This window comes from Alexandromys fortis, unplaced genomic scaffold (genome assembly GCF_014885135.2).
Source record: "Alexandromys fortis isolate MF-2015 unplaced genomic scaffold, M_Fortis_MF-2015_v1.1 scaffold_4, whole genome shotgun sequence".
NCBI classification, from domain to species: Eukaryota; Metazoa; Chordata; class Mammalia; order Rodentia; family Cricetidae; genus Alexandromys; species Alexandromys fortis.
Window position 1 is genome coordinate 9,241,303 of NW_026067944.1, and position 21,502 is coordinate 9,262,804.

Sequence of the window (21,502 nt, forward strand, 5' to 3'; positions counted from 1 at the left end):
AAAAAAAAAAAAAAAAAACCCTTTAAAAACTAATAGTCTGGCAGCATTTGAGGGAGAAGTTTTTCTTATTCCAAACAAATTCCAACACGAGATGCATATGGTACTCAATTACACACAATTTCTTAACATTTCATCTTACATTTTGAAGTAAGACTCTCAAACTCATTTAGCATTTACTTGAGATTAAACATTTATAAAGAAACAAATTTGACTTTGAGTTACTTTTTATTAGCTAGAGAAAGCATACTAAATTTCAAAGAGAAGGGACTTTTAAACATGACTTCCAACTATATCTTAGATAATATTCCTAGATTACAAAGAAGGGAAGAGGAATTTATTTGACTTAGACAGAGTTCCTCTTCCGGACAGGCTCCTTTCCAAAACAGTGAAGGTATAAGAGAGTAGGAAGGTAAGTCAAACTAAGCCTGGACAGAGACTAGATGCTAAACACTCGTATCATCATAGCTCTCACCTCATTGAGGTTTCAGATAACACAAATTATACCAATTCAGACCAAGGTCTTTCCCAACTTGTGTTCTGTCATATATGTTTTCGATATGGAAATAAGTGAAAGAATATGAATCTGAGGTCTGTGAGGACATCACTGTTAGCATTTAAAATTATGAAATACATTCGAGGAAAATTCTTCAATTCGCAGAACGTCAGGTGCCAACATCGCAGGCATTAGGATACAGAACGTTTGTGATAAAATAGTTTCATGTCTACATGCTGACAGGTGTTCTTAATGTCGAGGGCTGGCATTACGACTGCAGTCTAAAGTTTTAAAATGGGCGAAATTAGGCATACCTCTAATTCTTCATTTTCATCGTCTCCTCTTTCATATCCCCCAAGTACTTGCATTTCTGCCATGTTCCTCCGACCTACATTCGCCTGCTCTCTTTGTCGGCTTCCCGATCCTCGTGATGACATCGAGCTTGAGGAACTAGGATCTCTGGGGTTGTTTGATGTAGGGAAAGTTGGTCTACAGTACGGTAGGATATCCTCTGTGTAAAGAAATACAACGAGAGCACATGAACAAACAAGATGCTACACTTTCACCTACAACATGTCACTCCTGTCTCTGCAATCCCAAATGGCCGAGCAAGACTGATTCTGAGGCGTAAGTACGAACACTGCAAGCATAATAATGTGGACTGCCTTTTGAAAACTGAAAATAACAAGTCTTATTTTCCATGCATTGATTAGGGATTTGGATTGGCTCCACTCATAAGTCAGTGCCCATCCCAAACTCACCTGGGACCAAGGCCATTAAAGGAGACAAGTCAAATGTGGAATCAATTGACTTCCAATTCTCTTTTTTCAGCATGTGATCTCAGCTAGTTTAGACCCCCACCACCACCAAAATGATAGTAGAATATGTGCTTAAAGGAGCTGTGACATGCGCAAAGACAAGACAGCGAGATCACTGTATAGGCAAGGTGTTCTTATGAGGAGTTAGGAGAGGAAGAAGAAATTTCCCAGTCATGTGGTAAGTTCGGGGTCAGATTCTCCTTATTGGGCCCAACCTAAATGTATTTACATTATTGAACTCTGGATCCCAGAAGGTGACTGTTTGGGTGGAAGCTTCACCTAGCCCCTGGCATCCATGTATCCAAAGCATCTATAATGGTCAAGTGGAAGCGCCGCTTCAAGCCCCCTCCCCAATCTCTCACTAAACCCTGCTGCATCTCAGAAAGCCCACCACATGATGACCTCTCTCCCAGAGATGCTCAAGACCACTCCCACTGGGTACTTCAACTGCCCTCCAAAAAACAGACGGCGAAGTTTTCTGGTCTTCCTTTCTGATCTCCTCTCTGGGGGGTTGGAAAATCATCCAAGAGTGTCTTATCCATTAAACCTGGACTTTTTCTAATTTGGCTCGATTTGGTATGATGTGGTGGAGAGGCTTATTGGGGCATAGAAACTTTTTAGTGATTTCAAATAATAAGGCACTGTGGTGGTGTGAATGAGAATGTCTCCTACAGTCTCAAATATTGGAATGTTTGGTACCCTGTGGTGGAACTGTTTGGGATGGATTAGGAGGTGTGGCCTTGTTAGAGGAGGTGTGATACTGGGGATGGGCTTTGAGGTTTCAAAAGCCCAGCCATTTTGTTCTTTCTTATGTATGTGATGTAAGCTCTCAGCTACTGCTCTAGCACCAAGCCTGCCTGCTTGCTGCCATGATTGTCCTGAACTTACCCTCTGAAATGTAAATGGTTTCTCCTATTAATTGCCTTGATCATGGTATCTCTTCACAGCAATAGAAAAGTAACTAAGATAGTACACTAGCCAATTATTTCTTGAATTTCTATCTCATTCCAACTTTAAGTTTCCTGATGTGAAATAATTTAATTGTTCACTTTTCCTCCATAGCCTGACTACACTTTGGACATAAATCCATTAAAAACAAAAACCTTTTACACATTCCCTTCATTCACCTCTGGACTTTCATCTCTGCATTTTTCTTTCTTTCTTGGGGTTTTTAAAACAGGGTTTCTCTGTATGGCCCTTGCTATTCTGAAACTTGCTCCATAGACCAGGACTCTGCCTCCTGAATGCTGGGTTTAAAGGCATGTGCCACCCCACTAGGCCATCTCTGCATATTTATGATCTAATCAAATGTTCCTTCAATTTCACATACTCTTCTCAATGCACCATAGATGCCGGCTTTCACGCCTGAACAGTCTACTTTTGACCTCATTGGAAGCCTGTTCATATTCTGAGACACTCAGTTTAGATGTCACTTCTACAGTAAAGACCTCGGGATATTCCTGACATTATTTTGCCCATCACACCAACTGTCCTCATTCTGGACGTCCTGGTGTTACAGCATGGTGAAGTCAGGGTGGATATAAAACGTGTTTGTATTTGGCTTAGTCTTCAAGACATGTTTGTTGGCACAGGCTGGGCTATGTGGAGGACATAATGATCAGTGACAGTGTCCTTAGGGAAGTCATGGATACCTAATATCTTAAGATATCTATGAATTATAACATCTATATTCTCTCTCTCCCTCTCCCTGTATGTATGAGCACATGTATGTGTGAGCACAAACTTTTTGAGGTCAAAGTTGATGCTTATAGACATCTGAAGACTTCTTACTGTAAATATAGCACAATGAGCATTTGATATGTGTAGGAATAAATCAACTGGAGAGGTAAATGTCAGCACAAAGGATCAGACCTTCAAGTTCAGAAAAGCACTTTCCTTAATTAAAAATATCCATTCATTACATATGCAAATCGGGGTGCCTCTTTCATTAAATAAATAATGCAAATTGAATCAAGAAGGTGAAAATTACAGCAATGCTTAGCAATGATAATTTAATGATATACACATGTGAGGTTATGGTTCAAAAAAAATCCGGAAAATCAAAGCATAATAACTGGATCAGCTAAATGCATTTCAGGAGCTAGGTGTCCTTATTTCCAGATTAACAGTTTCTGACTTAGTTCTAAAGATAGAAATAATTTCATAATGTAACAGCTACTGAGTACATTTCTGCAGATTGATTTACACTCCTTCTCCTCTTTGCCTGACTCCGTCGCACCAGGATCTTTGTAGCCCTGCAGTTTTCTCCTAAAGAATCCCTCCTTCTTTGGAATTTGCTCATGATCACAAAAAATGGTCATACTTTCCGGACAGTCATGAAATCTATAACTGACATCACAGTCTTTGGTGTATGAATCACTACTTGGAACACAGGGCCAGGAGTCAAAAGTTTAGTGCTAGATCAGCTTGGCTTAATGGCCAGAGATAAGCTAATAAGCTTTCGGAGCTGGTCTCCCCGAGGACGCTGTGGTCACAGTGAGAGTGTCTGTGTGAAAGGCACAGTTCTGGAGTTGCACTTGATGCCTGAGCTCATGTTGGCAGCATGAGTCCTACTTTGGTCCCAGAATATGCTCTTGTTGCAAGAAAGTTGGTGAACCCACAAAGCAACTAGCTGATTACAAATCGTGCCAAAATATATACTAATAAAATACAGTAAAAATCCGAGTACATTTTTTATTCTTAATTCTTCCATTGCTCCCTTCTGTCTCCTCCATCATTCTTTTCTTTTACCTTTTTCTTTATTCTTTTTTTATTTTTCAAGACAGGGTTTCTTTGTGTAGCCTCTATCTCCTAAGTGCTGGGATTAAAGGTATCCATCACCACCACCCAGTTTTTTTCTTTACTTTTTTTATCTACTTTAAAATTTTCTTTCTCTTGCACTGACTTTTTGCCATATATATGTGCGTGTATTATATATATATTTATACATACATATACATATATACACATATGTATGTATAGATATAAACATATAAAATGATGTCAATTCCTATCCTAAATCATTTCACATTTCCACCAATTTGATCCTCTTGATGAATTCCATGCAAGTCTTTGCATCCTAACCTTCTGAGAAGAATTTCTGCTCTTCACCTCCTGTTCAAGTGTGAAATGTCTTACAGGTTCCTGTTTGAAAGGTTCCCCATTGGCAGTGTTGTTTGGGGAGGCAGTGGAACCCACAGGACTGGGCCAAGTTGGTAGAAGAGTTATGTCAACTGAGCTGGTAGTGGGTACCTATAACTATTCTATGTGCTCCTGGTTCCTGCTCGGCTCCTCACTCCGCACCAGCGTCCCTACCACCATACCCTTTCTGCCATGTGCTCTCTGCAAGCGTGAACCAAACTAAATCTTTCATCCCAGAAGAGATTTTATCAGATACTCTGGTCACAGAGAGATGGAAGTGACTAATACCTGTCCCTTTCAAAGTTTCCACTTCCTTTTCAGTTCCTCAAAGTCTGGCTTTTCTTCTGACTATTGCAGTCAAAAATAATCATCATAGATGACACATTCCAAAAGTTTCCTTTTTAAATAAGACTACATCAAACTTTCCCCTTGTGCTGTTTCATATTTTTTAATTGGGGGGCTGGTCATGGGTTATAACACATGCAGCCACGTCTATGGCTTTTTTTCTTTTGCTATTTCTCAAGTGTGATGTGCATGGTTTACATGTGTGTGGATGCAGACATGTGTGTATGTTTGTGTATGCATTCACATGCATGAGACTGGTATCTGGAATCCTCTTCCTTCACTCTTCGATCTTATTTATGGAGGGAGGGTCTCTTGGTAAAACTCAGAGCTTGCTGACTGCTAGATTTGCTAGATAGCTTGCTCTTAAGATTTTCTGCCTCTGCCTTCCAAAGTTAGGATTATAGGAGGACAGCCATGTCCATCCTCCATTTATCACTGGTTCTGGGATCGGAATTCAGGTCATCATGCTTCAAAATAAGAACTTTAATTGCTTTTTGATTTCCCTAGTCCTCTTATATTTCTTACCTCCTTTCTTTCTAGTTGTGTGTGTGTGTGTGTGTGTGTATGACGCTAACATTGAACTCAAGACTGCTGGTAAGCACTCTACCATACACCTACTTTTAATCCTAGTGTCATTATGTTGGTCTTTTTCAAGCATGACATTCAAAGTTCATGGGTACGTTTTTCTCTTTACATCTTTATGTCTTAGAAGTAGGCATCCTGGTCATTTCCATACTACTATTCAGTGTCCTCTTCTGGGACATTTCTTCAGCTTTATTTAGGTGTAGGGCTCATGAAGAAGTCCTACCCAGATGTAATACCTACAAACACAATGACTGGCTCAGCAAGATATCCCTTGTGGTAAGAAAAAGGGAATTGACCTCTGGTGTAACCAATAGCTGTTTAATTGGACTTAAAACCTGCGTGATGGGAGGAAATTTTTACCTGGTCCTGTAAACCTAGCCAACTGTCTGTAGCTGGAGAGGATAGAGACCCCAGAATAGAATCTACTGCTGCTATTCTCTAAAGCTAATGCAATTTCAATCCATATTCCAAATACTCCTCCTTGTATGCACAGAGTAGCGCTCTCATCGCTAGTCGAGATGCACCTTTTTCCTAGAGACGGAGACTACCCCAGATCCTCTGGGTGACATGCAGAGAACAGAATACTACTTTTCATGTCTTAGCTATCATAATTGCTCTGTCTTCAGGGGGAACACTTTCAGCATGCTTTGTAGAATGCGGATTCTCTTCTGTTCCGAGAATTATCATGGCATGTGGGACATTTTCACAGAAACTGAGCTATGCTCCTCTCTCTAGTCTCACATTCCCTGAGCAGCTAGAGTTTTCGCTTTGGGAAATGTTCACACAGCAGATGCAATCCACGTGCTACAAAATAGGGTTTGCTTTGTTCTCCCTCCTGGAGAACTGATTCATAAACATCTGCCGTACATCGCTGCTGACATTTAATCCTTATAATTCATACAGTTGTTATCTCAGCCCTGCGTGCTCTAAAACCCAGCCCTACTCCAAGCCTTTCTCTTGATTAATCCAGTTTTCCCAACTCCTAATGATTTTTTTGTGTGTGTGTCTATGTTATCGCCTGCTTCTAAGTCAATAAAAAAATATATGCTCCTCACGACATCTAGGCATTTCTCTTGTTTCAATTTGGCAAGTACAACTGATGCACAGGGCCTCACAGTTATGGTCCAAATAACTCCCCTTTTGACTGCATTGTTTCAACTTATATTTTGTTGTGGAATATTTCTTTACACTGCATGAAGATACGTTATTGTGATTGGTTTAATAAAAAAGCTAAATGGCCAATAGCTAGGCAGGATTTTTGATGCAGAGCGAATGCTGGAAAGAAGAAGGGCAGAGATGTGGGGAGTCACCAGCCAGATGCAGAGGAAACATGACATGTAGGAGCTGGGATAACAAGCCATGAGCCGTGTGGCTACATGGAAATGAATAGAAATGGGTTAATGTAAGCTGTAAGAGCCACTTAGAAACATGCCTAAGCTATAGAAAGACGTGCTATGGTATTTTAACATTCTATTGGCTGTATACCTCTGGCATACCCAATCTTGGCTATTTTTGCATTTCCTTGATGTTATTTTAACTCATTTTACATTTTATACCTAGATTATTACTGTAATATCACACCTACTGTTTCAGCTTCCCCCTTTACTATCCTGGGCTGGTAGTTAGTCTTCTGAGCCACACACATACTACATCACTTCTTACTTAAAAGTCTTTGTTTAAAAAGTAAAGTTAACATACCAAGAAACACAATTCACTGTGGCATTTTCAACCACATGTGTCCTCATACTATGCTTGAATTCACCTTCTTCCCCGTCATCCTTTGCTTGCCTCCGATCAGTGGGTCATTCCCTCACTCCCAGCAAATAGTCTCTTTCTGCATCTAACGTCACAGGGACTCTATTACCTCTCTTCCTCAGCTCCCCGCTGCCTCTATAGTATATCTAAAACTCTTTCTTAAGGTACCTTTGGCTTTTCAAATTTAATTACATTTCTAGATTTGTCTTCAGCTATTTATCCCCGATCCTGATATCCTGGAAACCATTTACCATCCTTTATATCACGTTTTCATCACCTTTTCTTGATATCCTTCCTTGACCTGATACCTGCAGTCTCCTTGTTTACTCAGCTGAAATCGGGTTTTCCCTTAAAATCTAATGAAAGAATAAAATTCAATTCACGTGGCTTCTCTTGAAACAAGCTGAGTGATGTCATGTACTGGAATTAATTGTATTAAATAAGCTGAACACATTCCCACCCCGCTGTTAGAGAAGTCTTAATCATATTCTTTTCATATAGCCACAAAGAGCCTACGCATGCATCTTAAAAGCTTATAGGATTCTGTGGCCGTCTGCTGTTTGGAAAATTAGTACCTTGGACGAGGTGTGTCTTTGCTGGAGGAAGGTCTCGCTTCGCAGCCTTGTTCCCCCGTCCTTTCCCGTCATTTTGCTGTTCCTGTGCTTCTCTGGGGTCACCTGGATTTGTTCGCAGGTCAGGGACTTGTCGTCCATCCAGTGCTTCTCTCCCCTTGTAACTGCCTCCTCCTTTTCTGTCTGATGATCTGTCTGTTCTTGCTTCTAGAGAAGTGAGTTTTGGCACCATTACAGGTCGTACCTCCAGCTGTGCCTTGGACTGGACAGTGGGCGATTTTATAGCAGGTGGTGGCACTGGAGGGGGTGGAAGATCTAAAAGGAAGATTTTAAATGTGTCAGTCCTCGCGTGTCTACTTTCTTCAAGACTAGATTTATCATTGGAGGCACATTCAGTTTTAAAATACTGTACTTTACATGGACTAGAGAAATTAAAGGTAACAAAAATAAAGACTGATAACTTAAAATTTATCATCCAAGCACGGAAAAACTGAATGATAGAGCCATGATTTGAAGACCACTACTACAGGGCTAGCTACTACTGTGCAAATTTTCCAGACTCCAATACAGCACAGCTTCCTATCTGAGCTCAGCATACATTCCCAGGTCCTAGATGAATATTCTCTTACATCTTTAGGCAACCTCTTCAAATTGATTGAAGCTGGCACTTAAGTTTTAATTGCCATCGCTAAGCTGGCCTTCTTAATTTGTAGGTGGAAAGTTCCACACAGATTTTTTTTTTTTTTTTGAGACTGGGTTTCTCTGTTGTTTTTGGTGCCTGTCCCGGAACTAGCTCTTGTAGACCAGGCTGGCCTCGAACGCACGGAGATCCGCCTGCCTCTGCCTTCCGAGTGCTGGGATTAAAGGCGTGCACCACCACCGCCAGGCTCCTCGTAGATTTTTAACTTATTTTCTGATATCGAAGATGTCTACTAGCAGACCAAAGACTTGAGATTCTTAATCTCTACTGCTCTTTCTGTCATTTCATTTGGTCACACATATCTACAGTCCAATCAAGGCTCTCTTCACCCTGTACCCAGATATTTTCAACCAGATCATTTCTGGCAAAAATGGAGGCTAATTTCTTGTTTTATATGTACACCTACATTTCACAGGTACATTCCAAGAAATATTGTTTTACATTTTATACCATATTAGTTTGAATTCTTTACTTCATGAATGGGTTTCAAAATGAAAGCATGCATATAGTTTAATATCTATAAAGCACATTTTTCTTAAGCAAATCTGCAATTCATAAAAATAATTCTTAGAAACATTCCATGAATAAAGATAAATATACCTGAATAACATTTGGTAAGTTGACATAATGTGAACAAGTTTTCAGGGACTTGACTGTGATGTGAAGGATGTTCTAACAGTCAATATATGCAAAGATAGGGGATGAAATATTATGATGGAATGCTTAAAAGAGAGCAAAGATTACATCTGAGAGATTAAGAATTAATTAAAAATGTGTAATCTCATGAAAAAGATTTAGTTTACTTTTATTTCATTTCTGTACATGTTTGGCTTCATGTATGTGTGAGCATCACACGCATCTTGGAGGCCAAGGTATCCTTGGAGGACAAAAAGGGTGTTGAATCACCTGGAACTGCAGTTATAAATTGTTTTAAGCTGTGATGTGGGTGATGAGAAAGGAACCTAGGTCCTCTGCAAGAGCAGCAAATACTCTTAGCTTCTCAGCCATCTCTCCTGTCTCTCTTTGTGTAATCTTACAATGCCTTCTCCTTTTATAGAACGCCCCTCACATAAATTAAAATACAAGAACACATATGTAGGTAATTCTGCCAGTGCGGCAGAAATGTGCTAGCCAGATTCAATGCTCTATTTATGTAACTGCTTAAAGTCTCAAGACCCTGCAATTAATGATAAATCAAGTCAAAATAACATCATTCTAAAGAGGATGGTGAATAATTTATGAAAAGTAGGACCGGAGAAATATAGATTTGGTTTTTAAATCAAATATGCAAATGTATTGCGAAGGTTGAAAAGCGGGGGAGGAAAGAGTCTATTAGAAGGTCCTAGAAATGTACTTTAACTCCACAAGACTTCAGTTGATAAATATTCATATATTTTAATCCTATCTTCCGTCTGGGTTAAACTTGAAACTAGCAAATGCAAAATAAATAAATAATCAGCCCTTTTAGTAGAACCAGAGGATGAGGACGCTGCTTCCCAGGCAAGTGTTCCCTGGGTGTTATGAAACCTTATATTTACTTACAGGGCAAGACATGGCTACGACATTTGAGAGGCTGGCTGGTGGGCTCTTTTACTGAGAATTATGTCCTTGCCAAACACTACACTGAGAGTCACAACCTCCACTATCTAAGAATGCGAATGTATTTGGCATCATTTTAGGAGCAATAAAATTAAAACGAGCTTGCTAGATGGGGTCTAATTGAGTAGGACTCATATAAAAAGAGTTTAGAGAACAATCGCAGACTAAGGGGGAACAGTGAGAAGATGACGCAGGAGGAGCACCTCCAAAGATGCAGCCCTGCTCACAACTCAGTCCTGGACTTTCCCCTCCAAGCTCTGAGGAAATGCATGTGCATTGCTTTCCCACAGACTGTAAAGTCCGTGGTACTGTTTGGTGACAAGTCATGGGTGGACCAGCCAAGAGGGATCCTCAAAATCTATAAGAAGTCCGAATGAAGTCCTGTTTATTCATTTTAATGCTTTAGAAAACAACTGGGAAAACTGAAATTTGAGTGACATTTATAAAGCAAAGATGCTATAAACTGAAGGTTATCTATTTTTGACAGTGTTCTCATAACTGATACACAGTAACTAGACTCACCCATCCCAGTCAATATACTTGTGGAAAAGGCAAAAACTAAAACTAAAAATATTCAAATTCCTCTATACTTTACAAATATGCTTAATTCAGATTTCAACTAAGTACATCTCAAATTCTTTCTCCCATCCACCAATATTATAAAACCGTGTAAAAAAAACTATATTTCTTACTGGGATTCTTCAGAATATGATCTGCAGATTTTTTTAAAAAAATTATTTAATTTTATTTTATGTGCATTGGTGTTTCACCTGCACGTTTGTCTCTATGAGAGAGTCAGATCCCCTGATACGAGTTATAGATCCTTGTGAGTTGCCATTTGGGGGCTGGGAATTGAACCTGTGTCCTCTGGAAAGGCAATCAGTGGTCTTGACCACTGAGCCATCTCTTCAGCTCTTCAGATATATTATCTGAATGCAGTATAATAATTTGATAGAATTATTTTCTGAGAAAAATTACTTTTGTCTCTATTTCATAGCTGCTATCAGGAATATACACAGGCCAAGTGGTTGTGGTGCAGCCTTTAATCCCAGCTCTCAAGTGGCAGAGGCAGGAGGATCTCTGTGAGTTCGAGGCCAGCCTGGGTTACAGAGCGAATTCCAGGACAGGCTCCAAAGCTACACAGAGAAACCCTGTGTCAAAAAACCAAAGCAAACAGACAAACAAACTAATGAAAAGGGAATATACATAGATTGTGTAAGGGTATAGATCAAGAGAGAGAGAGAGAGCACAAAGCCTTGGATTTGAGTGCCAGAATTATAAAGTGTGTGTGTGTGTGTGTGTGTGTGTGTGTGTGTGTGTGAGAGAGAGAGAGAGAGAGAGAGAGAGAGAGAGAGAGAGAGAGAGAGAAAGTGTTATAGTTTGTATTTCTTTTGTTTGGTGCATTAAGAAAGATCTGAATTTTGTGGTTTTTATACGATTAATGCACATTTTAAGAGGTTAAATAACATGTAGCTTTTCAATGAAATTTTCAGAAATTAGCTGAAGAAACACTCTAGTAATCATAACTGAAGAATGGATGGTTACCTATGCTGAACGGAAGATAAAACTATAATTTAAAACCAGCGTTACTCATTTCTCCATTACTTATTTTCATGAGCTCCAAAAAACTATTAGCTTCTGCATTAGAGGAAGAACTGATAATTTACATCACCCCTTTCATGAGTTGAGCTATTCTAAATCCAAGTAATATTTCCCATTGACTTTTTAGCTTTACACACGTTTCAATATAGTCCTTTAGTATTCCTGAAATTAAACAAAAAATAACTTTGGTGATTTGTCATTCCATTTAATACTTTTTATTCTAGAGTTAGTTACTATTCATATTTGGTTTTCAAATCCATCAGAACAAGTCCTGGAGACTGCAGGACACAAACACAGCTAACACTTCTCAAGAATGGCATCTCTGATGCTTGTTAATCCAGCAAAGTTTCACTATTTAAAGCATTTTTGGAGGCCTTACTCCATGCAAGACTTCTCTATAAATACATACAAATGAGAGGTAGAAAGATGCACACAAAGTTTAAGGCCAGGATTTTCCATATGTGTTCAATTTAGATGTGTTTACATCTCGCTTTGCCATTTGACCGGCCTTCCAGGGAAGAGTCCTGCCTTCTCGATAATAAACATTGATAAAACAGCAATAAAACTTGTAAAATGCCATTACAGGGGTCCCATAAATGTAAGATCGCCAGTATAGTTTGAGGATTTACACCTAGTGTTTGTCCCTTCACGGAGGCAAACATGTGCAGAGTCACTGTAATAACCCTTCAGAATCAGATAATATCCTGACAGCTCACTTTCGCTGACAAAAGCATCCTGGGCAGGAGCCAGGAGGCCCAGGTGCGCCGTGTGATGCCAGTATTTAATGCGATCTAATATCAGATGGATGCTAGTGCGAGACAACACTCAGAATAAACTCCAGATAATAGCACGGACAACCACCCTTAGCAAAATTGCTTGTGCTCACCATGCTGTGAGCTTTGTATTACATTTTCCTGTCAAGTGGCAAGACTCACAGGGAAAAGGACCTCCCCAAAGAACCCCTCCCCATAACCTTGGATAAGGATCTATAATATTAAGCTTTCATATGATAATAGCAAATGAAGGCTTTTATGAAAAATTGCTGACTGGTCAAAAGAGGCCTAATCAGATTGTGGCTGCAGACACCCAGGAGGCGGAGAAACTGCCTGGGACACTCTTCTTCCCCGACCCCTTTAGCAAACTCAGAAAACTCGACAGGATGGGTGAGTCTGAGAGAATTTATCTTACATGAATTTCCAATAAAGCCCGAGGGGCTGTTTTATAAAACGCGAAGGTGGTGGTGGTTTAATAAATGCTGGGCCACCTGAGGCACTTTCATTAAAGGGTCTCTCTAGACAACATCACAATGCTTGCATTCTCCGCCTCTGCCCCCTTGAGATTACAAGTGTTCCCTCTTCAGCGAGCGTCCATATTGCAGGTGACGGGACGAAGAAAAGGACTTGAGGTGCCTTTGGGTGCTCAGACTAACTATAAACCCACTATGGTTGCGAAAAAAAAAATTGTTCCGGCATATTTACTGCCCTTTGTTTAACGGCAAATTTTATTTTGAAAAGCTAAAATGAAGAAAATGGAGATATTCAAGAGGTTTGCTGAGTGGACCTGGCAAAGGTTCATTCTACATTTATGACATCAGCTAGAAAACCACAGCCATGGTGTGAAACAATAAAATTAGCTTTTAATTTCTTAAGCAGCTGTTTAGAAAACTGCCAAGGCAGTTGACATGATGCGGAAGGATTCCACTCCTGTAAGTAATATAAGGTTACTGTTAGCGAATGTGTCAATGCGATCGCTAATGCCAGTGAATGCATTCGCTACCCATAGAGGAGCAGGGGAGTGACGAGCCTCACGGAGGCTGCCGTCCGTTTCGGGGGACCTACCATCTGTGTAGGCTTCTCTGCGCAGATGTCCTGGCTGGTGTTTCTGTTTCTTGGCGGGCCTGGCTTTCTGGATGACAGCAGCGCTCATGTTGCTGTCTGTAGACACGGGGCTCGTGGGCCTAGGGCACTGAGAGCCGTGGAAATGGCGGCGGCCTGAGGAGGAAAGCCAGAGGCCATCATTAAATTCCAGTGTCGCAGAAACAGCCAAAGCAAAACACTCAAGCTGGAAAAAAAAATCCTAATTTTAAAACATACTTCACACCCACCAAATGAGCTGTCCCCTCTATGTGTGCTGACTGCAGAAAATACCCTGAAAGCACTGTTAGGCTTTTGCATTTTGTAAAAACCACAGGACTTTTATTCTGCTAAAGTCCCCATTGTCTTTACATAAGGAAAACACTGCGATTACTCTTTTTAACTATCATCACTAAAATGGTTTTAAGACTGCTATTATTTCTCGCATCATATATTCAATGACTGTTGCTTCTTCAAGAGGAAGAATCGGATTCCTTAACAAATCTGTGTTGTGAAAAATGCACTGCCTTAATTATATCCTGTTTTCAATTAAGTCTGTATATGGCATTCTTTGAAGGTAGAACCCTGATAACTTAGCACTCTTGGGCATTCTCTTTGTAAGCGAGTGCTCTGAAATTCATCTAGCTTACGTATGTAGTTCCTAACCAAATGTACTTCCATGCTTTTTCTGCCTCAGGATATTTGTCAATCCTCACTATTCAGTGGCCCCTCCAAGACTCCGGTGTGTGGATGTTGGTTATTTTTGGAGTGACCACATTGCCAGGTCATCCTGCGAACTTAACCTATAAAGCAGACACGGCTCATGTCAGTGTCACCAACGTCCCTTGGAAAGATGACATACTATAATAGGTCAATGCACTTCATCGAAAAAGGCAACGAATGGCTTCCAGTGCTATGCTGACCTACAGTATTTGCCTTCTAGAAACTCTACCCACAAATCCACTGCTTCCTACTGAACCACAAGGAACTTCAGACCGACTCGGAAATCAGACACATCCTCCGGCAAGAAACGAGGGAAGCCACATCCGTTGAAATCAACACATTTAAAAGTGCTAACTGAGGCACATTAAATAATGGACATTAATGCAGCCAAGTGAGAAGCAATGTGATTGGGTTATCCATTCATATTAACTTCAAGTCTCATGATAAGCACCCCCATTTCTTGAGGATATTGTAATAGGCAGAGGCCAGTGCATGTTTGGTTCATTATAATTATGAACCAAATGAAACCAGAACTGCCACTAAATTACAATACAATAAAATATTAAACCCAACTCTCTTTAGCTATGATGGAGACTATTGCAATTAAAGCTACATCTCCATGAAAACAGAGAATTAGAGCTGAGATGGAAATCATTATTCATTCTATTGTATAAGGCCATCTACTACTCAAAGACCCTGAGGCAGAAGGTCGTTTACAGATGAATTTTCAACGTTATTCCTATGATTTGTTGACTTAATGAGCTGAAACGTGCCATTAAAGCAATCTGAAAATAGTGGTTTGAGATGCTTAATTTCATGTACTTATTTTTTTTACAGAAGATTAAGAACTATGGTAAAACATATATATAATTAGATTTTATTTATTTATTTATAAAGTTAATTAGGTTTGCATATATTACTACATTTAGCTGCTACTGGGAAAAACTATATTCAGTTGATTTTTATAAAACATAGGCCTGAAGTGAGTAGATATTCTGTGATAATGTGTTGATAAATATTAGACATCTTTTTCTGCACAATGAATAATATATGTGGTTTTGTACTTTAAGTAAAACATCAATGAATATATTCTATACTACTAAAAAGTAATGACCAGTACACTATCTCAATAGAGTAAAAGATCCTACCAATATGACAGCCATTATAGTATGAAAATTAAAACAATAGGCAACAGTTATTGACTTGTAATGATCTTTTCTTTTCCTGAAATATGTTCATTTCCTTTTGATCATACTGTTTCCCTCAACTATTTGTGTTTTCTTGGCTACCAGAAACCAGTGCCTATCAGGAACCGAGCCTGCCTGTCCTGCCTTCCTCCTGGAAAGGGTGCACCCAGCTTATACCAGGAGTCAAAGTATCACACTTCCCTCCAATGGTGCTTCCTTCAGAAATTGTGATCATAGTTATGTACGCAACCTCCACATGCTGATGTAGAGGTGAAGAAGCCATTTCCCAAAGGTTTGAGTGTTCCAACTGGTTATTTCCTCATTTCTCTTACAGAACTGCTAATTAAACGGAACTATCAAAATGAATTTCATTTTAGTGACTTTATGCATAAAATCTATTTATATTATGTATATAGTAACACGAAGTTCATTTTATTGAATATATTTAAACCTTAGAGAGATTTTGTCAATTGCCTAAAAAGTATTTGCATACATGCAGAAATATAAATATGCAATATTTAATGTAATGTAATGTAAATATATATGAGTACATTTGCTATAGTTATCATAACTGACAGTATAGACAGTTTCTCTCCATCATCTCATACAGAGTTTATGAAATAAAAGTTAATACACTATTTTAAAAGTCTTAGTAACAATAAGGAAATAATCAAACCAAGTCGTATTTTTGAACTTTGCTTTCTGTGGGCACTAAAATAAGAGGAAAAAAAACAGAGGATTTTTTTTTTCACACAGGACACATGATGGGGACACTGTTAGCAACAAAGACACGCATCTCTTGGTGACGGGTGTGCAGGACTCACCAGCAGCATCCTGCATTTGGCGCCGGGCGACTTTCAGGCCAGCGTACTCTGCCGCTGCAGCGACTGCCTGAGCAAAATCAGCATCAGTGAAAAAGGAGCCATCAGATGAACTGACACTGGAGCGCCCACTCGAAATGTTGTCCTCCTCTGAGGCTGAGCCCCAGCCATTGATCATGGACCCAGTGACAGAGCTCTCAAGGTCCCCAACACTGGAGGCTGGGGTCTGCTCAAGCCCACGCAACAAAAGCCTTCTAGTTTGCATTTTGGCAACTTCCATGTCAGCTTCGTCTTCCTCCTCTTCTGGGGCATCCGTATCCATATCTGAGACGAGAGGCCCCGAAATGTAGCCATAAGTATGAGGTGGGGAAATTGGCCGAGGTGGTGGAGGAGGACTCACGGGCTGCCGTCTGTGGAAAGACGGAGAGGAACAGCTCAGGACACCGCTTAAGACACAAAACACGAACTAATGGACGCGGAAGCTGAAGTTCACCGTGGCCAACGGCAGCCCTCCTAGCGTTTTAGTTTCTCTTCCTGTCACGGACATAAAATACACTGACAGAAAGAATGTCAGGGAGAGGAGGTGCATTCTGACTCACAGCTACAGTCCAGCATGAGAGAGAAGTCACGGGGTATCAGGGCCTTGAGGCAGTTGGCGACACTGTACCCAGCAGGAAGCAGAGGGAAATGGATACTGCCGACCTAGCTGCTTTTCTTTATTTATACCATCCAGGGTCACATCCATGGAATGGTAACACCCATAGCTGGGGAGGTGTTCCACCCTAATTAGTGAATGAAGATACCTGTCCTTCCCCCCAACAGGCCTATCGCCCAAGTGGTGCAGGTGTTTCTAATTTCTGTACATTGACAGTAAGAACTGGCGCATATGGTCTATTATTTATTCAAGTCAAAATAAAGATATTCAGTTCTCTAAATCTCATGTTTGTTCATTTAATTATGTTCACTTAAAAAAAAGGGTAAGGAATAATCCTTATTTGGGGTCCAATTGTATTTGTGCTAAAGATTTTCTAATATTCCCAACTGTTTGTTATTATTAAAGGTAATAACATTGTATTTGGGCTAAAGACTTTCTAATATTCCCAACTGTTTATTGCTATTAAAGGTAATAAACATTTGTCTTGAAACAGTTTGTTCTACACACATTTTTCTTCTCTTTTCTTTATCGCTACTCCTAACTATTTAGAGCAAATGGAGTCATTCACCTTGACAACATTCAGCAAAAATTCATATGATTAAAAAATACATATTCAGCATATGCCATAATTGCTTTTAGACTTTATTCTATTAAGAAAAGCTATGAGATCCAAGAACAATTTTCTCTGATTTAATCGCTTATGAGTTCCACTAAAGGTTATGAACTCTTTTTAAACTTTCCTGCTTTTTAGTGTTACATTACATATCTGTTCAAGCTTAACTGTATTCTACCCTTCAACAGTGGGCAGGCTTGTGTGGATGTAGCCACTTGACTGTTCAATAGGATTAATGCCATTTATTCTAAAGTCCCAGAATTTATTATGAATCAAAATAAGAAAATACTATAATACCACACTTATAAATAATGGGTCCTAGCCATTTGTCCAGATGACCACCATTTAAAAGTAAGTCTTTCCATAATCCACAGTGAGTTTAATATGGCTGAGATGGTGGCAATCATTTGGACACTAATGGAAAGCAACATTGTACAAAGAGAATGGCTCTTTTATTTGGAGCATGCACGCAGAAAAGGAAGACACAGGCGTCTTCATGGAAAAGTCCTGTGTAGTGATGCCTCTCCAAGCCAGGTGGAAGAGATAAGGTAACGGAGGATGTCAAGTGCGATGATCCAGGGTAGCAGCTCATCAAATTCTACACTCTTCAGAAGAATGACTACTAATTCTGACCAGCTGAGAACCGCCGGTAGAAGGCAGCTGTCATCAGGATCTGACATGTCACCTGGTCACCCCACGACATGGGCAGCTTCAAGAGAGGATACACGAGTGCTCATTCACATAAAGATATGGTGGGACTGGGCAAAGACTACAGGTGTCTGGGGACGCTCTCTCAGAGCACAGTTCTCATTACTAAAGCGAATTAGAGGCAGTGCGTCCCCTTCTCCACCATGACAATGCTCATTGAGTAAGATGAGATGGAAGAGGGTCCAGTGCTGTCCGCTGAGGAGATGAGCTGGCATTTGCTGCTCACATTCTCTCTCTTTTTCCTCAGGACTGGAAGAGGCAGGAGGACAAAATGAAAAGTCACGGCAGTGATGAGCCACTACTCCACGCCACCAAAGACTGCTACAAAGGATGTCTGGAAATGCATGATTACTGTTTTTAAATGAACAGAGCTGGGTCTGAAATGAAAGGTAAGCAGACAGAGAGATGCCTAGCAGGTGGTCAGTTCTCCCTATGGTCAAAATCACCCAGGGTTCTGATGTGGCTCTGTACTACAAAGAGGGAGAAGTAAGTTCAATGCCACACCATTTCAGTGTGGGCTGGCCATTCTTTGAAGTAAGCAATTTTCTGTTTTGGATCCCAATAAACGGAGACACCTCAATAAACTTACTTTATTACTTAAAATTGAACGCTATAAAAGAAATGATTTTGAAATACCACAGTCAACTCACTGAGACACTGGCCAGCCATATTTTACAGTGTTAATTAATTCTTGTAACTTGCTGGTTTGTTTTGTTATCATTTTACACAGAAGTATACTGAGATTCAAAGGCTGCAAAGTTCTTGTAGTTCTTCTATGTAAGTTTGGAATTAAAAGCGTGTCCTATTTCCCAGGCTACGACTTTCCTCCTAGGAATCATACTGGCTCCTCTCCCCACCTCATATTTTTTAATATAGGACAAGGACAGACATTTTAAAAATAGATGTGTAAAAAAAACAAACTGAGAAATGAAAATTAACACGTTATATAAAAGAATTATATGCATATAAAACATATTACATAGAGTAAGCATGTCTTTACATATTTGCATATATACATATATAGAAATATATATACACACACGTACACACACAAACTACACATATGCATTCCTACAATATAGGGGATTAGTTTTCATTTCTGGGTGGGTTTAATTTATCTGCGTGTGTGGCACTAGAAGAAATATGAAAAATGTGCCAAAGCTGAAGTTATTTAAAAGATTAAAATGGATAATTGCTTCAATGTGGAATGTGTTACACACAGAGAAGGAAAACCATTGTTCAATTTGGAGTGTAATAAAACTGTGTACTTAAAAGATAATTTACTGCCTTTGTCAGCGTTCATAGCCACAAGAGCAGGCAACTTTTGTTTCTTTTTAAAGACATGTTAGGGTTTTAAGCACAAAGAGGACTGTTTTGACCATCAATAAATGGCAATAAATTGCTGTGGAAACGCCAACTCCGATGAGAAAGGATGCCAATACTGTTGTGCTTAGAGAATTTACATTCTGAAGAGAGAAAATACCTTCATGTTAAACAGGGGCGGGTTTTGTAACTACAAACCACGCAAGTTCCGAGAAAAGGCAGAAAAATTTATTCAAACCATCTGTAAATAAGGCCAGCCCAGGGAATGTGTGATAAACATGTACAGTTTGAAATATGTAATATATTCTATTGAAAAACAAAAAGCTATTTTAGGATGCTGCGTGCACATGGGGCTTGTCGCAAATGAACCTCAACCCTCTCGTTCTTCCCCTCAGGGGTTTCTGTGTCTCATGAAATAATGTACTCGTATATGTCTGCAACTGTCTGCAACTCACAGCACTCAGAGCTGCTGCAAAAATGATGCCCCCATAAATATATTCCGGAGGAAGGGGAGAGGGTCCATTAATGTAGGAAGGCAGGTGTAGCCATGGCTCACCATTCAACACTTACCAACCCAGGCACAAACAGGAAAACCTCTGAGATTTTTTTCAAACGCTAGCATTGCATAAATGTTCGTGTAATTAATGATATCCTATTTTTAGAAAGTATATTTAATTTTGCTTTGTCATTTGAATTTCTTTTTCTCCCAAGAATACTAAGTTCAAGCTATTTATATTAAAAAAATACAAGTAAATTTTCTAGCCCATATGTGAATGTTATTTTTATTGTTCAGGACATTTTTGTTAAATATTAACTGTAGCAAGGCAGCATCACCTAATATCTTTGAAACAACAAATGTGAATGAAGTTTAAACACATTATTTTTATTGTAACCAACTAAAAAAATGGCAGTTCCCACTTTACTGAGTCTTAAATATAAATGGAATATCTTGGGAATACACTGGAGACATTACAATATTTATAATTCAAGTCTCTCTCTCTCTCTCGTGTGTGTGTGTGTATGTGTGTGTGTGTGTGTGTGTGTGTGTGTGTGTGTGTTGTACATGGAGCCAAATGACAATCTTGGTATTACTCTTCAGGCAATATAGGTTATGTTGTTGTCAAAACAGGTCACCTTGGTTGGCCAGGAGTCAGCTTATTCCTGTCTCTACAGGGACAGGATGACAAAAAAATCATATATAGCAAACATAGGCTAAAATTTGTATATTTTAGACTGTTTTTCAGTATGTTCATAACAACCTCCTACTCCAAATTATCTTTTAAAATGAGACTTGGTTAGTCTCCCATTAAGAAAAAGATTTTCATCTTGTGTCTGGATAGACCACATGAGTTCTTCGAGCAATACAATACAGCAGAAGTTAAGGATAACCCCTGGTTCTCAATGTGGTCCTTATTGGTCTGACAACTTTCTTGCCTTGACTTGAAGCCAGCTGCCACTGCAAAGCGCTGATGAAGCCTGGTCTATGGGGTGAGAACCTGGAGGAGAATATTAAGTAGCAACAGAGAGAAGCCACAGAGCTCTGAGACCTCATGGGGTATGAGAGGAGAAGGAAGCCACTTGACAGGAAAGCTGAACTGGAGGTGAAGATTCCATAAGAATTTTTTTCAGAATTCCTGACCGGTGGACACCATAAAATGGTTGTGCCAGTGACCAAAGAGCTTGCTAAACAGCTAGAGAAGAACGAAATTCAGCATTATATTATGAATTCCGGTGAATAAAACAGACACAGCAGTTCCTACATGCATGGAAGACACAAACAATAAATCACACGCTCATAATGCAGTATTAGAGATGTCCCTTGGAAGAGGTTGGCTAGGATCCTGAAGTGTCTAAATTCATATTGAGGTGACAGGAAGATGGAGATTGACATTCATTCTTGAATCTAAAGGACACACAAGTGTTAGGAAGATATGATGGTGTTCGACAACGAAGACTTAGAACATGCAAAGATCTTGGGGTGAGCAAGAATAGGGTTCAGTCCTGAGGTG

At 39.7% G+C, this 21,502-nt stretch overlaps 1 protein-coding gene across 4 annotated transcripts in view; it reads right to left on the reverse strand.

Annotated features, from left to right (window-relative positions):
* The window catches only part of Robo1 (roundabout guidance receptor 1), a 376,555-nt gene that overhangs the window by 2,057 nt on the left and 352,996 nt on the right, over nt 1-21,502 (reverse strand). For all 4 annotated transcript variants that reach the window (XM_050148900.1, XM_050148897.1, XM_050148898.1 and 1 more), the window contains 4 exons: nt 16,198-16,604; nt 13,449-13,601; nt 7,713-8,024; nt 808-1,004 (listed from right to left, as the gene is read on the reverse strand). In XM_050148900.1, coding sequence (XP_050004857.1) covers nt 808-1,004; nt 7,713-8,024; nt 13,449-13,601; nt 16,198-16,604 — 1,069 coding nt within the window. The remainder of the gene's footprint in view (nt 1-807; nt 1,005-7,712; nt 8,025-13,448; nt 13,602-16,197; nt 16,605-21,502) is intronic.